This window comes from Theropithecus gelada, chromosome 15 (genome assembly GCF_003255815.1).
Source record: "Theropithecus gelada isolate Dixy chromosome 15, Tgel_1.0, whole genome shotgun sequence".
Lineage (NCBI taxonomy): Eukaryota > Metazoa > Chordata > Mammalia > Primates > Cercopithecidae > Theropithecus > Theropithecus gelada.
This window is the reverse complement of record NC_037683.1, coordinates 45,597,608-45,613,885: the sequence shown is the minus strand read 5'-3', so window position 1 is coordinate 45,613,885 and position 16,278 is coordinate 45,597,608. Positions and strand designations below refer to the sequence as shown.

Sequence of the window (16,278 nt, the reverse complement as noted above, 5' to 3'; positions counted from 1 at the left end):
CCCTCTTTTTTTTTTTTTTTTTTTCTTTTTTTTTTTGAGACGGAGTCTCGCTCTGTCGCCCAGGCTGGAGTGCAGTGGCCGGATCTCAGCTCACTGCAAGCTCCGCCTCCCGGGTTCACGCCATTCTCCTGCCTCAGCCTCCTGAGTAGCTGGGACTACAGGCGCCCGCCACCTCGCCCGGCTAGTTTTTTGTATTTTTTTAGTGGAGACGGGGTTTCACCGTGTTAGCCAGGATGGTCTCGATCTCCCGACCTCGTGATCCGCCCGTCTCGGCCTCCCAAAGTGCTGGGATTACAGGCTTGAGCCACCGCGCCCGGCCTATTATGACACTCTTAAATCCCTAATCTGGGAAGTGAATTCCAACATTTTACAAATTGCTTTCTCTTTCTGAGTGACAATTTGAAATAGTCCAGTCCTTTGCATGGAATGTAGACATGTGCATTCAGATTTATAGCCCAGTGTTTCTCCATTTCCATTCTCCTGCTGTTTTTCTTCTCCTGTGTCAGGATTCCAGAGATTTCTGAGACTTAGGTTGACCTCTGTACTTTTACTGTTTTCATTGCCTTTTGGAATTTTTTAGTCCTATGGTTCCTGTTTGTTTTTAGGATGAGGTTCCTGTTTATCCCCACATTTGCCCCACTGACAAATGCCCTTTAAAATATTTCTGAATTAGTGTTGCTGTTTAAAGTATTTAATCCTGTGCCTTCAGGTGCCCAGTGAGAATAAATTTGTCCTCTGTGGTATCTCTTTGCCATGAGTAACTTTTTCTACTCCAGTGGAAGCAGAATGTTTCATTGCTATCAACAGTTTTCCCTCAGCACTGGGACCTAACCTTGCTGCTTCTAATGTTTGCCTACCCTGTTCATGCAGATTTCGTTAGGTTAAATTTTCAACCTACTTATTAAGTTGGGTCTAGCGTGATCTCTTCCTAGGAAATGGCTTAATATTGTTTATTTTATCAGAATGTCTTTTTGCATGTTATCTTTTTGCGTGCTGTTTCTGCTTTGATGTTGAAGACTGAACCCTGTTTTTTAAAGCCGATTTAATTTTTTTCTTGAGTTTTGATATTTTTTCTTCTAAAACTTCTGCTCTAGTTTTCTATTCATTGACCAATTTTTTTTTTTTTTTTTTTTTTTTTTTTGAGATGGAGACTCACTCCTGTTGTGCAGGCTAGAGTGCAGTGGCATGATCACAACTCACTGCAACCTCCACCTCCTGGGTTCAAGCAATTCTCCTTCCTCAGCCTCCCGAGTAGCTGGTCTTACAGGTGTGTGCCACCACGCCCGGCTAATTTTTGTATTTTTAGTAGAGACTGGGTTTCTGCATGTTGGTGAGGCTGGTCTTGAACTCCTGACCTCAGCTGATCCACCTGCCTTGGCCTCCCAAAGTGTTAGGATTACAGATGGGAGCCACTGTGCCCTGCCAGCTTTTTACTTGCTGATAATAATTTTCCTTTTCTCTCCAAGTAAAATGATTCATGGAATCAGTGTTTCAGGCATTGAAAAATGGTATTTTTAAAACGTCCTTTGTGGCTCTTGGGGTTTTGATAACTTCATTCAGATTTTTCTCCACCTCAATTTAAGAAGACTACTCATCATTGTATGAAGGGCCTTCTCTTATTACTCTGTCTTCCTTTATAAGCTTACCACACTTCTGAGGTTGAACTCACACTCTAGGTCTTCCAAATTCATGGCCATTATTAAGGCTTAGTAACATGCTAGTCACTCAGTTCTGGATAAGAACAGGGTAAAGAACACAGAATTTGAAGGTAGTTTATGTGGCACCTGCCACTCATCAATTTGAGGCTTAAACAGTCATGCTTGGCCAGCACGGTAGCTCACACCTGTAATCCCGGCACTTTGGGAGGCCAAGGAGGGTGAATCACTTAAGGTCAGGAGTTTGAGACTAGCCTGGCCAACATGGTGAAACGCCGTCGCTACTAAAAATACAAAAATTAGCTGGGTGTGGTGGTGTTCATCTGTAGTCCCAGCTACTCGGGAGACTGAGGCAGGAAAATCGCTTGAACCCGGGAGGCGGAGGTTGCAGTGAGCTGGGATCACACGACTGCACTCCAGCCTGGACAACAGAGCGAGACTCCATCTCAAACAAACAAACTAGCCAGAAGTGGTGGCATGTGACTGACCTTGACTAGTTTTTAATTTTTTTTTTTTTTTTTTTTTGAGACGGAGTCTCGCTCTGTCGCCCAGGCTGGAGTGCAGTGGCCGAATCTCAGCTCACTGCAAGCTCCACCTCCCGGGTTCACGCCATTCTCCTGCCTCAGCCTCCCGAGTAGCTGGGACTACAGGCGCCCGCCACCTCGCCCGGCTAAGTTTTTTTTTGTATTTTTTAGTAGAGACGGGGTTTCACCGTGTCAGCCAGGATGGTCTCGATCTCCTGACCTCGTGATCCGCCCGTCTCGGCCTCCCAAAGTGCTGGGATTACAGGCTTGAGCCACCGCGCCCGGCCAATTTTTTTTTTTTTTTTTTTTTTTTTGAGACAGAGTCTGGCTCTGTTGCCCAGGCTGGAGTGCAGTGGTGCGATCTCACCTCACTGCAAGCTCCGCCTCCCGGATTCACGCCATTCTCCTGCCTTAGCCTCCCAAGCAGCTGGGACTACAGGCGCCCGCCACCACGCCCGGCTAACTTTTTGTATTTTTAGTAGAGACGAGGTTTCACCATGTTAGCCAGGATGGTCTCGATCTTCTGACCTTGTGATCCACCTGCCTCGGCCTCCCAAAGTGCTGGGATTACAGGCGTGAGCCACCGCGCCAGGCCTAGTTTTTAATTTTTAATTTTTATTATATTTATTTATTTATTTGAGACACAGTTTAGCTCGTTACCCAGGCTGGGGTGCAATGGTGCGATCTTGGCTCACCGCAACCTCTGCCTCCCGGGTTCGAGTGATTCTCCTGCCTCAGCCTCACTAGTAGCTGGGATTACAGGCATGGGCCACAGCACCTGGCTAATTTTTTATATTTTTAGTAGAGACGGGGTTTCTCCATGTTGGTCAGGTTGGTCTTGAACTCCTGACCTCAGGTGATCCGCCCGTCTCAGCCTCCCAAAGTGCTGGGATTACAGACATGAGCCACCATGCCCAGCTATCTTTATGCTTCTTCCTTTTGCCACTCCTAGCTATAGGTTTGGTATGGGTAAGCCTTGGCTATCTATGTTTTCAACTTTTCAGAGATTTGTCTTTTACTTTTAAGTCTTTACAACTATTATGGATTTTGTTATGGTGTGAGATAGAGATCCAATGTGTTTTTTTTTTTTTCCTTCGCCTCATGGCTAACCAATTGTCCCAGCTCCAGATCTGCATTTCCATCACCTGTTACCTCTAAAAGCAGTCTCAGTTCAGTACCTGTCAACTTTTACTTCCTCTAGGATCTTTGCACCTAAATTCCCTCTTTCTGGAATATTCTCCCTCTAATTCTTTGTGGGCTATGACTGTTAAGGCCTACAGGCCAAAGACCACATCCGTAGTAAAAATCATTAGATGTGTTTAGCTTGCTGCAGCAAGAGAAACCATACTCTTGAGAATTTTGGGTAGTCTCAGAGTGAGTTGAAAGGGGCAGAATGAGGGAATAATGAGGTGGGGCTGAGGATATCATTGAAGAGAATGAAGTCAGCCAAATAAAGGATCTTTATTTTAACAGCCTTGAATGGAAACATTGTTTACATGGTCATGTTCAGATTCTATTGAAACCATTGTTCAAGTTTTGATAGGAATATCACAGTCTGATTACTGGCAGGGCTGATTTTCTCAATTCTCATCCTTCGAATTAGAGCTTGGCTTAAATGTTACCTTCTCAGAAACCACTGTTGCTTATTTTTATTTCAGTATTTATTATAGATAATAATAATAATAATTATTATTTTTTGAGACGGAGTCTTGCTTTGTTGCCCAGGCTGGAGTGCAGTGGTGTGATCTTGGCTCACTGCAAACTCTGCCTCCAGGTTCAAGCAATTCTCCTGCCTCAACCTCCCGAGTAGCTGGGATTGCAGGCGCACACCACAAGGCCTGGCTAATTTTTGTATTTTTAAGTAGAAACCGGGTTTTAATATGTTGGCCAGGTTGGTCTTGAACTCCTGACCTTGGGATCCGCCCACTCCGGCCTCCCAAAGTGCTGGGATTACAGGCGAGAGCCTCCGCACCTGGCCTATAAATTATAATTATTAATTTGTTGTCTACTTATTTGCCTTTTGTCTTCTCCACTAGAATATACACTCCATGAGGGCAGAATCACATTTCTTCTCCATTACAGCCCTAGTGCCAAGGGCAGGTTTGGCATACCATAGGTGCTCAGTAAATATCTGTATGAATAAATGAATGAATAAAAGCAAATTCAAGAGTTTTCTAGGACTGCATTTGCAGTTCTTCCAGACACACTGCTGATCTCTAAAAGTCAACCAAGAGGATATTTTCCACAAGTAAGACAGAGATGGTATGAGTGTGACTTTGTTTATTAGTGTGCATAACAGGGCCCTACTCATTTCTATGGTTTTTTTTAAAAATAAACTACTTAATTTTAAAACTCAGGGAGACAAAATCAGTAAGATCTACCTAATTTTTTTCACAACTAATTTTTATGTATTATTTGATGTATACTTAACTGTATATATAACCAACAAGTTGTGAAGCATAATAATAAAATACATCATATTCATATTAAAATTGTATATGACTGGGTTCTTAGTTTGGGTTTTCCTGATAATACTGATAAATTTTTTCATTTTTTTTTTTTTTTTTTGAGAGAGAGTCTTGCTCTGTCACCCAGGCTGGAGTGCAGTGGTATGATCTTGGCTCACTGCAACCTCTGCCTCCTGGGATTAATTGATTCTCCTGCCTCAATCTCCCGAGTAGCTGAGACTGTAGGTGTGTGCCACCGTGCCCGGCTAATTTTTTGTAGTTTTAGTAGAGATGGGGTTTCACCATGTTAGCCAGGATGGTCTTCTTTTCCAGACCTTGTGATCCACCCACCTCGGCCTCCCGAAGTGCTGGGATTACAGGCGTGAGCCACTTTGCCCGGCCTTTTTTTTTTTTTTTGAGATGGAGTTTTACTCTTGTTGCCCAGGCTGGAGTGCAATGGCGTGATCTCAGCTTACTGCAACCTCTGCCTCCCAGGTTCAAGCGATTCTCCTGCCTCAGCCTCCCAAGTAGCTGGGATTACTTACAGGCTCCCGCCACCATGCCCGGCTAATTTTTGTATTTTTAGTAGAGACAGGTTTTGCCATGTTGGCCAGGCTGGTCTCGAACCCTGAGCTTAGGTGATCTACCCGCCTCAGCTTCCCAAAGTGCTGGGATTAGAGGTGTGAGCCACCTCGCCCAGCCTCATTTCTTTTTTTTTAAAATTATTTTTTCTTCAGGCAGCCTCCCAAGCCAGAGTAGGCTCAGAGACTCCCTTTTTCATGTTTTTATTGGCCATTTGTGTTTCTTTGAGAAATTTTTTTTTTTTTTTTTTTTTTTTTTTGTGAGACGGAGTCTCGCTCTGTTGCCCAGGCTGGAGTGCAGTGGCCGGATCTCAGCTCACTGCAAGCTCCGCCTCCCGGGTTCCCGCAATTCTCCTGCCTCAGCCTCCCGAGTAGCTGGGACTACAGGCGCCCACAACCGCGCCCGGCTAATTTTTTTGTATTTTTAGTAGAGACGAGGTTTCACCGTGGTCTCGATCTCCTGACCTTGTGATCCGCCCGCCTCGGCCTCCCAAAGTGCTGGGATTACAGGCGTGAGCCACCGCGCCCGGCCGAGAAATTTTTTTTTTTTGAGACAAAGTCTCGCCCTTTTGCCCAGGCTACGATCTCAGCTCACTGCAACCTCCACCTCCTGGGTTCAAGCGATTCTCCTGTGTCAGCCTCCCAAGTAGCTGGGATTACAGGTGAACACCACCACGCCTGGCTAATTTTTTGTATCTTTGGTAGAGATGGGGTTTCACCATGTTGGCCAGGCTGGTCTCGAACTCATGACCTTGTGATCTGCCCGCCTCGGCCTCCCAAAGTGCTGGGATTACAGGCGTGAGCCACCATGCCTGGCCGAGAAAAGTTTTTTTTCTTTTTGGGGCGGAGTCTCGTTCTGTCTCCCAGGCTGGAGTGCAGTGGCGCAATCTCGGCTCACTGCAAGCTCCGCCTCCCAGGTTCATGCTATTCTTCTGCCTCAGCCTCCAGAGTAGCTGGGACTACAGGCGCCTGCCACCTCGCCCAGCTAATTTTTTGTATTTTTAGTAGAGACGGGGTTTCACTGTGTTAGCCAGGATGGTCTCGATCTCCTGACCTCGTGATCCGCCCACCTCGGCCTCCCAAAGTGCTGGGATTACAAGCGTGAGCCACCTCGCCCGGCCCCGAGAAAAGTTTTTTGTATCATCTGCTTATTTTGCTGTTGAGTTTTTCTTATTGTTTTGTCAGAGTTTATGTATTTTCTGTGTATATCCACTATTATATTTGTTGCAAGTATCTTCTCACATTTATGGTTTTCTTTTTTTGATGGTGTCTTTGTATGTATAGAAGAACTTATTTTTATTATTCTTTTTAGAGACATGGTCTTGCTCTGTTGCCCACGCTGGCCTCGAACTCCTGTGCTCAAGCAATCCTCCCTAGTGGCTGACAACACATGCGCCACTGTGCCCAGCTGAAGTTCTTCATTTTAATGTTGTTTAATATATTAATTGTTTTCATTATTTTTTTTTTTTTTTTTTTTTTTTTGAGACGGAGTCTCGCTCTGCCGCCCAGGCTGGAGTGCAATGGCCGGATCTCGGCTCACTGCAAGCTCCGCCTCCCGGGTTCACGCCATTCTCCTGCCTCAGCCTCCCGAGTAGCTGGGACTACAGGCGCCCGCCACCGCACCCGGCTAGTTTTTTGTATTTTTTTAGTAGAGACGGGGTTTCACCGTGTTAGCCAGGATGGTCTCCATCTCCTGACCTCGTGATCCGCCCGTCTCGGCCTCCCAAAGTGCTGGGATTACAGGCTTGAGCCACCGCGCCCGGCTACTTGTTTTCATTATTATTGGTACTTTATTTAAGTGATCCTCTCCTATCCTGAAATAATGACAGTATTCTTTAAAAAGTTTTAAAGGTTTATGTTTCATACTTTTTAAGTCTTTATCTGGAATTCATTTTTATATATGGTGTGAGATAGGAATCCTTTTTTTCATATGGCCAATAATCAGTTTTTTCAGTATCGTGTATATGCATAAGACTTATTTAGATTTGCAGTTGTAAGAATGGAGGAGATGATCCGATATTATTTCCTTTATTGATTATGTACTCTCTGTCTTCTAGGTTCTTTTTCTAATTCTAAATAAACTTGCAAGAGGACTATGAAAGATTATGATGAACTTCTCAAATATTATGAATTACATGAAACTATTGGGACAGGTAATTATTTTTTTTTTGGAGGTAGTGGATCGATCAACTATTTGAGAGTATAGATTATTTGGGTAGGCATGAGGTTTTTCGTCTAACCCATACAGTTTTAAAATTCTTCTACCTACTTCAGTAAGAAAAAGTAGAGCAAGCAGAGAGGAGAATAGTAGAAGCCCTGTAGGTTATTGCAAGAACTTTGATTTTATTCTAAATAAAAAATTTATTCTAAATATTTATTTTATTTCTTGACTTTTATTCTAAATAAAAGTCATTGGAGAGTTTTGAGTTAAGGGGTAATCTGACCTTTGTTTTTACAGAGCTGCTGTGGCTGCTTGGTAGATAAGAGGTTGGGTGAAGGAGGGCAAGAGCAGAGGCAGGGAGATGTTAGCAGGCTATTGCAATAATTCAGGTGTTGATGCTAGAGATGATGGTGGTGTGGATGAGCATCATGTAGTAAAAGCAGTGAAAGGGGTGGGATTCTATACACTACACACACCCATATATACACACCTATGTGTGTGTGTGTTTTTATTGAGGTATAACATATAGTAAAATATGCAAAGTGCAATAATCTCAGTGGAGTTTTACACATATATATGTATACACACACCCATATATTCCCTGCGTGGATCAAGACATAGACTGTTTCCAGGGAGTACCTGCCTACTTTCCCCCAAGGTAACCATTGATACATTTTGAAGACAGAGCCAGTGGGATTTATTGATGGGTTAGAGTACTAGAGAAAGAGAAGGGCTAAGGATGGTTCCAGGGTTTTTGGCCTGAGCACCAGGGAAAATGGAGTTGCCCTTTGTTGAAAGGAAGAAGACCATGGGAGAGACTACTAGGAAGTTCTTTTTGGAAATTTTAATTTGGAGATTTCTTTTAGCTACCTGAGTGGAGACATTTATCCAGCTTTTGATCCAGTTTTGAAAAATAATTGCTTATCTTCAAAGTTTTAAAACTGAGTGGAATTTTCACATAATTTGTCTTTGGCCTCAGCAAACTTTATATTGTATTCTAGCAGTGTTAACTATAAAGGAAATTTAATTGCAGTGTTAATCATAAAGCAAATTTCTTTTTTTTTTTTTTTTTTTTTTTTTTGAGACGGAGTCTCGCCGTGTCGCCCAGGCTGGAGTGCAGTGGCGCGATCTCGGCTCACTGCAAGCTCCGCCTCCCGGGTTCACGCCATTCTCCCGCCTCAGCCTCCGAGTAGCTGGGACCACAGGCGCCCGCCACCACGCCCGGCTAGTTTTTTGTATTTTTAGTAGAGACGGGGTTTCACCATGTTAGCCAGGATGGTCTCGATCTCCTGACCTCGTGATCCACCCGCCTCGGCCTCCCAAAGTGCTGGGATTACAGGCTTGAGCCACCGCGCCCGGCCAAAGCAAATTTCTAAAGTGAGTTCTGTTTTTTTTTTTTTTTTTTATTACAAAGTTAGAGATACACTTTCATGGTAAAAACAAACAAACAAACAAAAACCTTTAGCTAGACATTGGATAACAAGAAGCAACAGGAAAAAAAAGCCACAAACTTCTAGGAAAATTTGGCTTGATAGAGTCTTTTAAAATTATTATTTATAAAAAGGTGTTTGTGCCTGAGTCCTTGCTTATGCTTTCATAATACATTTTCCTACTTAGGTGGCTTTGCAAAGGTCAAACTTGCCTGCCATATCCTTACTGGAGAGATGGTAGCTATAAAAATCATGGATAAAAACACACTAGGGGTAAGTTTAAATTTATTTTAAAAATAGTCTACTTATAGATCAGTTTTGTGAATTAAAACCTGAATTGTTCTAATGTTCTAGTTACTGCTCTTAGAATAATATTTTTATAGCTTTTAAAAAAACATAGATCTGTGGTTTTAAAAAGTAATCTGAGGGAAGGGATTACTTTGTCCTTCAGATTTTAATGCAGGATAGTGGCACATATTTGAAGTCTGTATCATCCATCTGTAGTCTGTAGTCTGTAGGTGTTTCTGGATATTAATATGTCCCATCTTTCTTTTCTTTTCTTTCTTTTTTCTTTTTGAGACGGAGTCTCGCTCTGTTGCCCAGGCTGGAGTGCAGTGGCCGGATCTCAGCTCACTGCAAGCTCTGCCTCCCGGGTTCACGCCATTCTCCTGCCTCAGCCTCCCGAGTAGCTGGGACTACAGGCGCCCGCCACCTCACCCGTCTAGTTTTTTGTATTTTTTATTTTATTTTATTTTATTTTATTTTATTTTTTTTTTGAGACGGAGTCTTACTCTGTCGCCCAGGCTGGAGTGCAGTGGCCGGATCTCACCTCACTGCAAGCTCCGCCTCCCGGGTTTACGCCATTCTCCTGCCTCAGCCTCCTGAGTAGCTGGGACTACAGGCGCCCACCACCTCGCCCGGCTAGTTTTTTGTATTTTTTAGTAGAGACGGGGTTTCCCTGTGTTAGCCAGGATGGTCTCGATCTCCTGACCTCGTGATCCGCCCGTCTCGGCCTCCCAAAGTGCTGGGATTACAGGCTTGAGCCACCACGCCCGGCCTTCTTTCTTTTTTTTGAGTGGCACAATCTCGGCTCACTGCAAGCTCTGCCTTCCAGGTTCACGCCATTCTCCTGCCTCAGCCTCCTGAGTAGCTGGGACTACTGGTGCCCACCACCACTCCCAGCTAATTTTTTTGTATGTTTTTTTTTCTTTTTTTTTTTAGTAGAGATGGAGTTTCACCGTGTTAGCCAGGATGGTCTTGATCTCCTGACCTTGTGATCCACCTGCCTCAGTCTCCCAAAGTGCTGGGATTACAGGCATGAGCCACTGCGCCTGGCCCCATCTTTATTTTCTTATGATACTTTTACTAAATATAAATATATAAATCATTTTTGTAGTATAGATAGGTGGACAGATAAGTATTATGTCCCAGCTTTTTTTTTTTTTTTTTTTGAAAAAGTTTCACTTTGTCCCCCAGACTGGAGTGCAGTTGCACAATCACAGCTCACTGCAGCCTGTACCTGCCGGGCTTAAGTGATCTTCCCACCTCAGGCTCCAAGGTCTCACTCTGTTGCCCAGGGTGGTCTCAAACTCCTGGCCTCAAGCAGTCTTCCCATCTCAGCCTCCCAAAGTACAGGGAATGTAGGGGTGAGCCACTACACTTGGCCTGTCCCAGCATTTTATTCAAAATGGCTTTAGAAGTTATCTAATTAAATCCTTTTCCTAATCAGCCTCTTTTTCCTCTGTGTGAATTCTTCCAGGATGAACAGCTTGTTACCTCCTAAAGCAGCCCATTCAATTTGTGGTCTTGGCTACAATGTATAAAAAGTTATTTTTATATTGAGATAAAGCCTGTTTCTTTTGGTGGTTTTTCTGGGGCTTCTATACCCCTTCCAGTGTTTGAAGTCACCTTGAGTCATCTTTTTTTTATAATTCCTCCTACTAGTCTTTGTTTTTTTTTTTTGGTTTTTTTTTTGTTTTTTTTGAGATGGAGTCTCACTCTGTCACCAGGCTGGAGTGCAGTGGCACAATCTCGGCTCACTACAACCTCTGCCTCCTGGGTTCAAGTGATTCTCCTGCCTCAGCCACCCAAGTAGCTGGGACTACAGGTGTGTGCCACCACATCCAGCTAATTTTTGTATTTTCAGTGGAGACGGGATTTCATCATGTTGGCCAGGCTGGTCTCGAACTCCTGACCTCAAGTGATCCACCTTGGCCTCCCAAAGTGCTGGGATTACAGGTGTGAGCCACTGCTCCCAGCCTAACATTTTGTAAATGTTCTTAATTATCAAACACAAAAAATAATTTTTGGTTGGGTGTGGTGGCTCATCCCTGTAATTCCAGCACTTTGGGAAGCTGAGGCCAGAGGATTGCTTGAGGCCAGGAGTTCGAGACTAGCCTGGGCAATATGGCAAGACTTGTCTCTACAAAAAATAAAAAAAAGTTAGCCAGGTGTGGTTGTGCATGCCTGTAGTCCCAGCTACTCAGGAGGTGGTGGTGGGAGGATCCCTTGAGCCCAGGAAGTTAAGGCTGCAGTGAGCTGTGATTGTACCACTGCACTCTAGCCTGGGCAACAGAGCAAGATCCTGTCTAAAAAAAATTTCGTTTTGATGTTTTTATTGTCGGAATGAGATAGGGCTTAATATCAATTGTTACCTACTTTTTTAATTGTTAAGAATATAAGTTCTGATTAACACATAAATAAGTCAAAGAGAGCCAGGCATGGTGGCTCACACCTGTAATCCCAGAACTTTGGGAGGCCAAGGTGGGTGGATTGCCTGAGGTCAGGAGTTTGAGACCAGCCTGGGCAACATGGTGAATGCCCTTCTCTACAAAAAATACAAAAAGTTTAGCTGGACGTGGTGGTACACACCTGTTCCCAGCTACTTGGGGGCGCTGAGGCGGGAAGATCACTTGAGTCTGGCACGTTGCGGTGCAGTGAGCCGAGATGGCGTCACTGTACTCCAGACTGGGCAACAGAACAAGACCCTGTCTCCAGAAGAAAAAAAAGTCAAAGAGAATGTAAGTAGTTTTGTTATAGCAATGTCATTAAATTCTTTGAATTTCTTCCTAAATATATGCTAAAATCATACAGTGACCAGTATAAGAAATTCTGTCAGTGGACAATTCAGGCTTTCCTTCAGTTTTTTTGTTTTATTCAATTTTTTATTTTCTATTTATTAATCTAAGAAAAAAGCATTAAAACCATTTTTCTTGAGCATTTAAACATGAGTATCAATTAGATTAAGCAGTTTAAACTGCTTAACCCTTAAGCAGTTTAAATTTCAGTTATAACTTTAATATGACTTACTTTAACACTTCAAATACTTAAATAGCAAACAAAATGTTAAATAACACAAAATGTGTTATCACGTTGATGCTCAAAACTTATTCTAAAGCGTCAGTATGACATGATTTCTAAACTTGTTTTTATATTTTCTGTTGTTATTATGCTTATTTTAGTTATTTCCTAGGATTTTAATGTATTTTGATTATTTCCATGGTTTTATTTATTTTTATATTTATTTATTTTGAGATGGAGACTGGCTCTGTCCTCCAGGCTGGAGTGCAGTGGCGCAATCTCGGCTCACTGCAAGCTCTGCCTCCCAGGTTCGGCCATTCTCCTGCCTCAGCCTGCCGAGTATCTGGGACTACAAGCGCCTGCCACCATGCCCGGCTAATTTTTTTTTGATTTTAGGGGTTTCACCGTGGTCTCGATCGTCTGACCTCGTGATCCGCCCGCCACGGCCTCCCAAAGTGCTGATATTACAGGCGTGAGCCACCAGGCCTGGCCTTATTTATTTTTTTTTGAGGCGGAGTCTGGCTCTGTCGCCCAGGCTGAAGTGTAGTGAGGTGGGTCTCGGCTCACTGCAAGCTCCACCTCCTGGGTTCCCGCCATTCTCCTGCCTTAGCCTCTGGAGTAGCTGGGACTACAGGCGCCGTCCACCACGCTTGGCTAACTTTTTTGCATTTTTAGTAGAGACGGGGTTTCACCGTGTTAGCCAGGATGGTCTCGATCTCCTGACCTCTTGATCTGCCCGCCTCAGCCTCCCAAAGTGCTGGGATTACAGGCATGAGCCACCGCGCCCAGCCGATTACTTCCCTGGTTTTAGTCATCAGGCTTCCTCCCCACGAAGAAAAAAGATTATCATACCAAGATAGTCAAAGTTGCAGTTGATTCTTTGTCAAGACGTGACATCTAGTTGCATAGTCCTGGACAACTGGATCCTGAGCCACTGGCCATTAGATGGAGTCCCTTTTTATTTTATTTTATTTGTTTTTCAAGACAGAGTCTTGCTCTGTCACCCAGGCTGGAGTGCAGGGGTATGATCTTGGCTCACTGCAACCTCTGCCTCCCGGGTTCAAGCAATTCTGCTGCATCATTCTCCCTAGTAACTGAGATTACAGACATGCGCCTCCATGCCCGGCTAATTTTGTTTTTTTTTTTTTTTTTTTGAGATGGAGTCTCGCTCTGTCGCCCGTGCTGGAGTGCAGTGGCGCGATCTCAGCTCACTGCAAGCTCCGCCTCCCGAGTTCATGCCATTCTCCTGCCTCAGCCTTTGGAGTAGCTGGGACTACAGGCGCCCACCACCAGGCCCGGCTAATTTTTTGTGTTTTTAGTAGAGACGGGGTTTCACTGTGTTAGGCTGATCTCGATCTCCTGACCTCGTGATCTGCCCGCCGTGGCCTCCCAAAGTGCTGGGATTATAGGCGAGAGCCACCGCGCCCGGCTTAATTTTGTATTTTTAATTTTGTATTTTTAGTAGAGACAGAGTTTCTCCATGTTGGTCAGGCTGGTCCTGAACTCCCGACCTCAGGTGATCCACCCATCTTGGCCTCCCAAAGTGCTGAGATTATAGGCGTGAGCCACTGCGCCTGGCCCAGAGTCCCTTTTTGTTTTTTTTTTTTTTTGAAACGGAGTTTCGCTCTTGTTGCCCAGCCTGGAGTGCAATGGCACGATCTCGGCTCACTGCAGCCTCTGCCTCCCAGGTTCAAGCAATTCTCCTGCCTCAGCCTCCTGAGTAGCTGGGATTACAGCCATGCGGCACCACGCCTGGCTAATTTTATATTTTTAGTAGAGATGAGATTGGTCAGGCTGGTCTCAAACTCCCAACCTCAGGTGGTCTGCCCACCTCAGCCTCCCAGAGTGCTGGGATTATAGGCGTGAGCCACCGTGCCAGGCCTAAGTCCCTTTTTATAATGAAGTTTTACTTTTTACTTGGTGATATCTCTAAGCTTCTGTCCTTTAAAGTTTTTTCAGCTTGGCTTATCTTCGTCTCCCCACCCAAGTTTTTATTTTGAAAGTTTCAAGACCTCAGAAAAGATAGGAGACTGAGACAGTGAATACCCATATATCTTTTACCTAAGTTCACTGGTTTTTTGCTTAGCATACTTCTTTTTTTTTTGAGACGGAGTCTCGCTCTGTCGCCCAGGCTGGAGTGCAGTGGCCGGATCTCAGCTCACTGCAAGCTCCGCCTCCTGGGTTCACGCCATTCTCCCGCCTCAGCCTCCCGAGTAGCTGGGACCACAGGCGCCCACCACCTCGCCCGGGTAATTTTTTGTATTTTTTAGTAGAGACGGGGTTTCACCGTATTAGCCAGCATGGTCTCGATCTCCTGACCTCGTGATCCGCCCATCTCGGCCTCCCAAAGTGCTGGGATTACAGGCTTGAGCCACCGCGCCCTTAAACGATGTTGCTGAGGCTGAAAGTGGTAGCTTAGGCATGATAACTGAGTAGTGTTTCTGTCATTTTCCTTGTTTGGAATGCTAACCTAAGGAGTCTGAGATTGTTTCCTGGATGTTGTACTGTTGACTCACATTGAACCTGTCTTTCATAAAATCTCCAATGCCCATTTTATGTACATGCAAATAAATTTTGCTATATTTTTCTGTAGTGTTGAACAATTTTTGGGGGGCTTTTTGATAGCTTTTGCTACTTAGTATTAAAGCTGGTAGTATTGGAGCTTGGAATACCACCGGAGTAAGTTTATTGCTCATTCCATATGATGTTTTGTCACAGAGTGATTTGCCCCGAATCAAAACGGAGATTGAGGCCTTGAAGAATCTGAGACATCAGCATATATGTCAACTCTACCATGTGCTAGAGACAGCCAACAAAATATTCATGGTTCTTGAGGTTAGTAGTATGTTCCAGATACCTAAAAACATTTGGTCACTTTATCAGTAGTAAAAGAGAAAAGTACATTTCACCTCAAAGATTAGAATAGATGTTAAGCGACTTACCTGTTTTGTTCCATTTGTAACAATTTAGATCAAGTAGATGTATATAATAAATTGGAGATTCAGTGTAAATGTCATCTTTCTAATACACCCCTAATGGGGTAGTATGGTTTATTAGATAGAATATGTTAGAATTTTCTCCTAGAGGGAAGGACTCATTCTAGTTGTTTTTTTTTTTTTTGAGACGGAGTCTCACTCTGTTGCCCAGGCTGGAGTGCAGTGGTGCAATCTCGGCTCACTGCAAGCTCTACCTCCCGAGTTCATGCCCTTCTCCTGCCTCAGCCTCCCAAGTAGCTGAGACTACAGGCACCCGCCACCATGCTCGGCTAATTTTTTACATTTTTAGTAGAGACAGGGTTTCACCATGTTAGCCAGGATGGTCTTGATCTCCTGACCTTGCCCACCTCGGCCTCCCAGAGTGCTGGGATTACAGGCGTGAGCCACCGCGCCCGGCCTCATTCTAGTTTTATATGGTATATTAATTTCCTAGGACTGTTGGAACAAAGTACTACAGACTTGGTGGCTTAAAGCAACAGAAACTCATTGTCTCACAGTTCTGGAGGTTTGAAGTCTGAAATTAAATGTGGGCAAGGCTGGTTCCTTCTGGAGGTTCTGAGGGGGAATCTGTTTACTGCCTCTTTGTTAGTTTTTGGTAGTTCCTGGCAGTCCTTGGCACTCCTTGGTTTATAGATGCACCACTCCCATCTTGGCCTCCATCTTCAAATGGTGTTTTCTTCTCTGTGTAGCTCTGTCTCTTTCCAAATGTCTCTCTTCTTTTTTTTTTTTTTTTTTTTTGAGACGGAGTCTTACTCTGTCGCCCAGGCTGGAGTGCAGTGGCCGGATCTCAGCTCACTGCAAGCTCCGCCTCCCGGGTTTACGCCATTCTCCTGCCTCAGCCTCCTGAGTAGCTGGGACTACAGGCGCCCACCACCTCGCCCGGCTAGTTTTTTGTATTTTTTAGTAGAGACGGGGTTTCACTGTGTTAGCCAGGATGGTCTCGATCTCCTGACCTCGTGATCCGCCCGTCTCGGCCTCCCAAAGTGCTGGGATTACAGGCTTGAGCCACCACGCCCGGCCCTCTCTTCTTAAAAGGACCCAAGGATTAGGCTTATGCTGATCCAGTGACAGTTCAACACACAGCACTGGGTAGCTTCCAGTGTCTGTTATGTAAACCAAGCAATTTCAAGTTTTAACTTGCCCTTTTTGTCTTGAAAGATATCTTTAGAACTTGTATTATTCAA

General features: G+C 44.4%; 1 protein-coding gene across 10 annotated transcripts in view; it reads left to right on the top strand.

The window, feature by feature from the left end:
• MELK (maternal embryonic leucine zipper kinase) overlaps nucleotides 1-16,278 on the top strand; it is a 110,011-nt gene that overhangs the window by 3,633 nt on the left and 90,100 nt on the right. For 5 of the 10 annotated variants that reach the window (XM_025360513.1, XM_025360511.1, XM_025360510.1 and 2 more), the window contains exons 2-4: nucleotides 7,265-7,360; nucleotides 8,986-9,071; nucleotides 14,817-14,933. In XM_025360513.1, the coding sequence (XP_025216298.1) occupies nucleotides 7,303-7,360; nucleotides 8,986-9,071; nucleotides 14,817-14,933 (261 nt within the window). In that variant the 5' untranslated portion in view covers nucleotides 7,265-7,302. The remainder of the gene's footprint in view (nucleotides 1-7,264; nucleotides 7,361-8,985; nucleotides 9,072-14,816; nucleotides 14,934-16,278) is intronic. The other 5 variants (XM_025360514.1, XM_025360508.1, XM_025360516.1 and 2 more) reach the window with 3 other exon arrangements.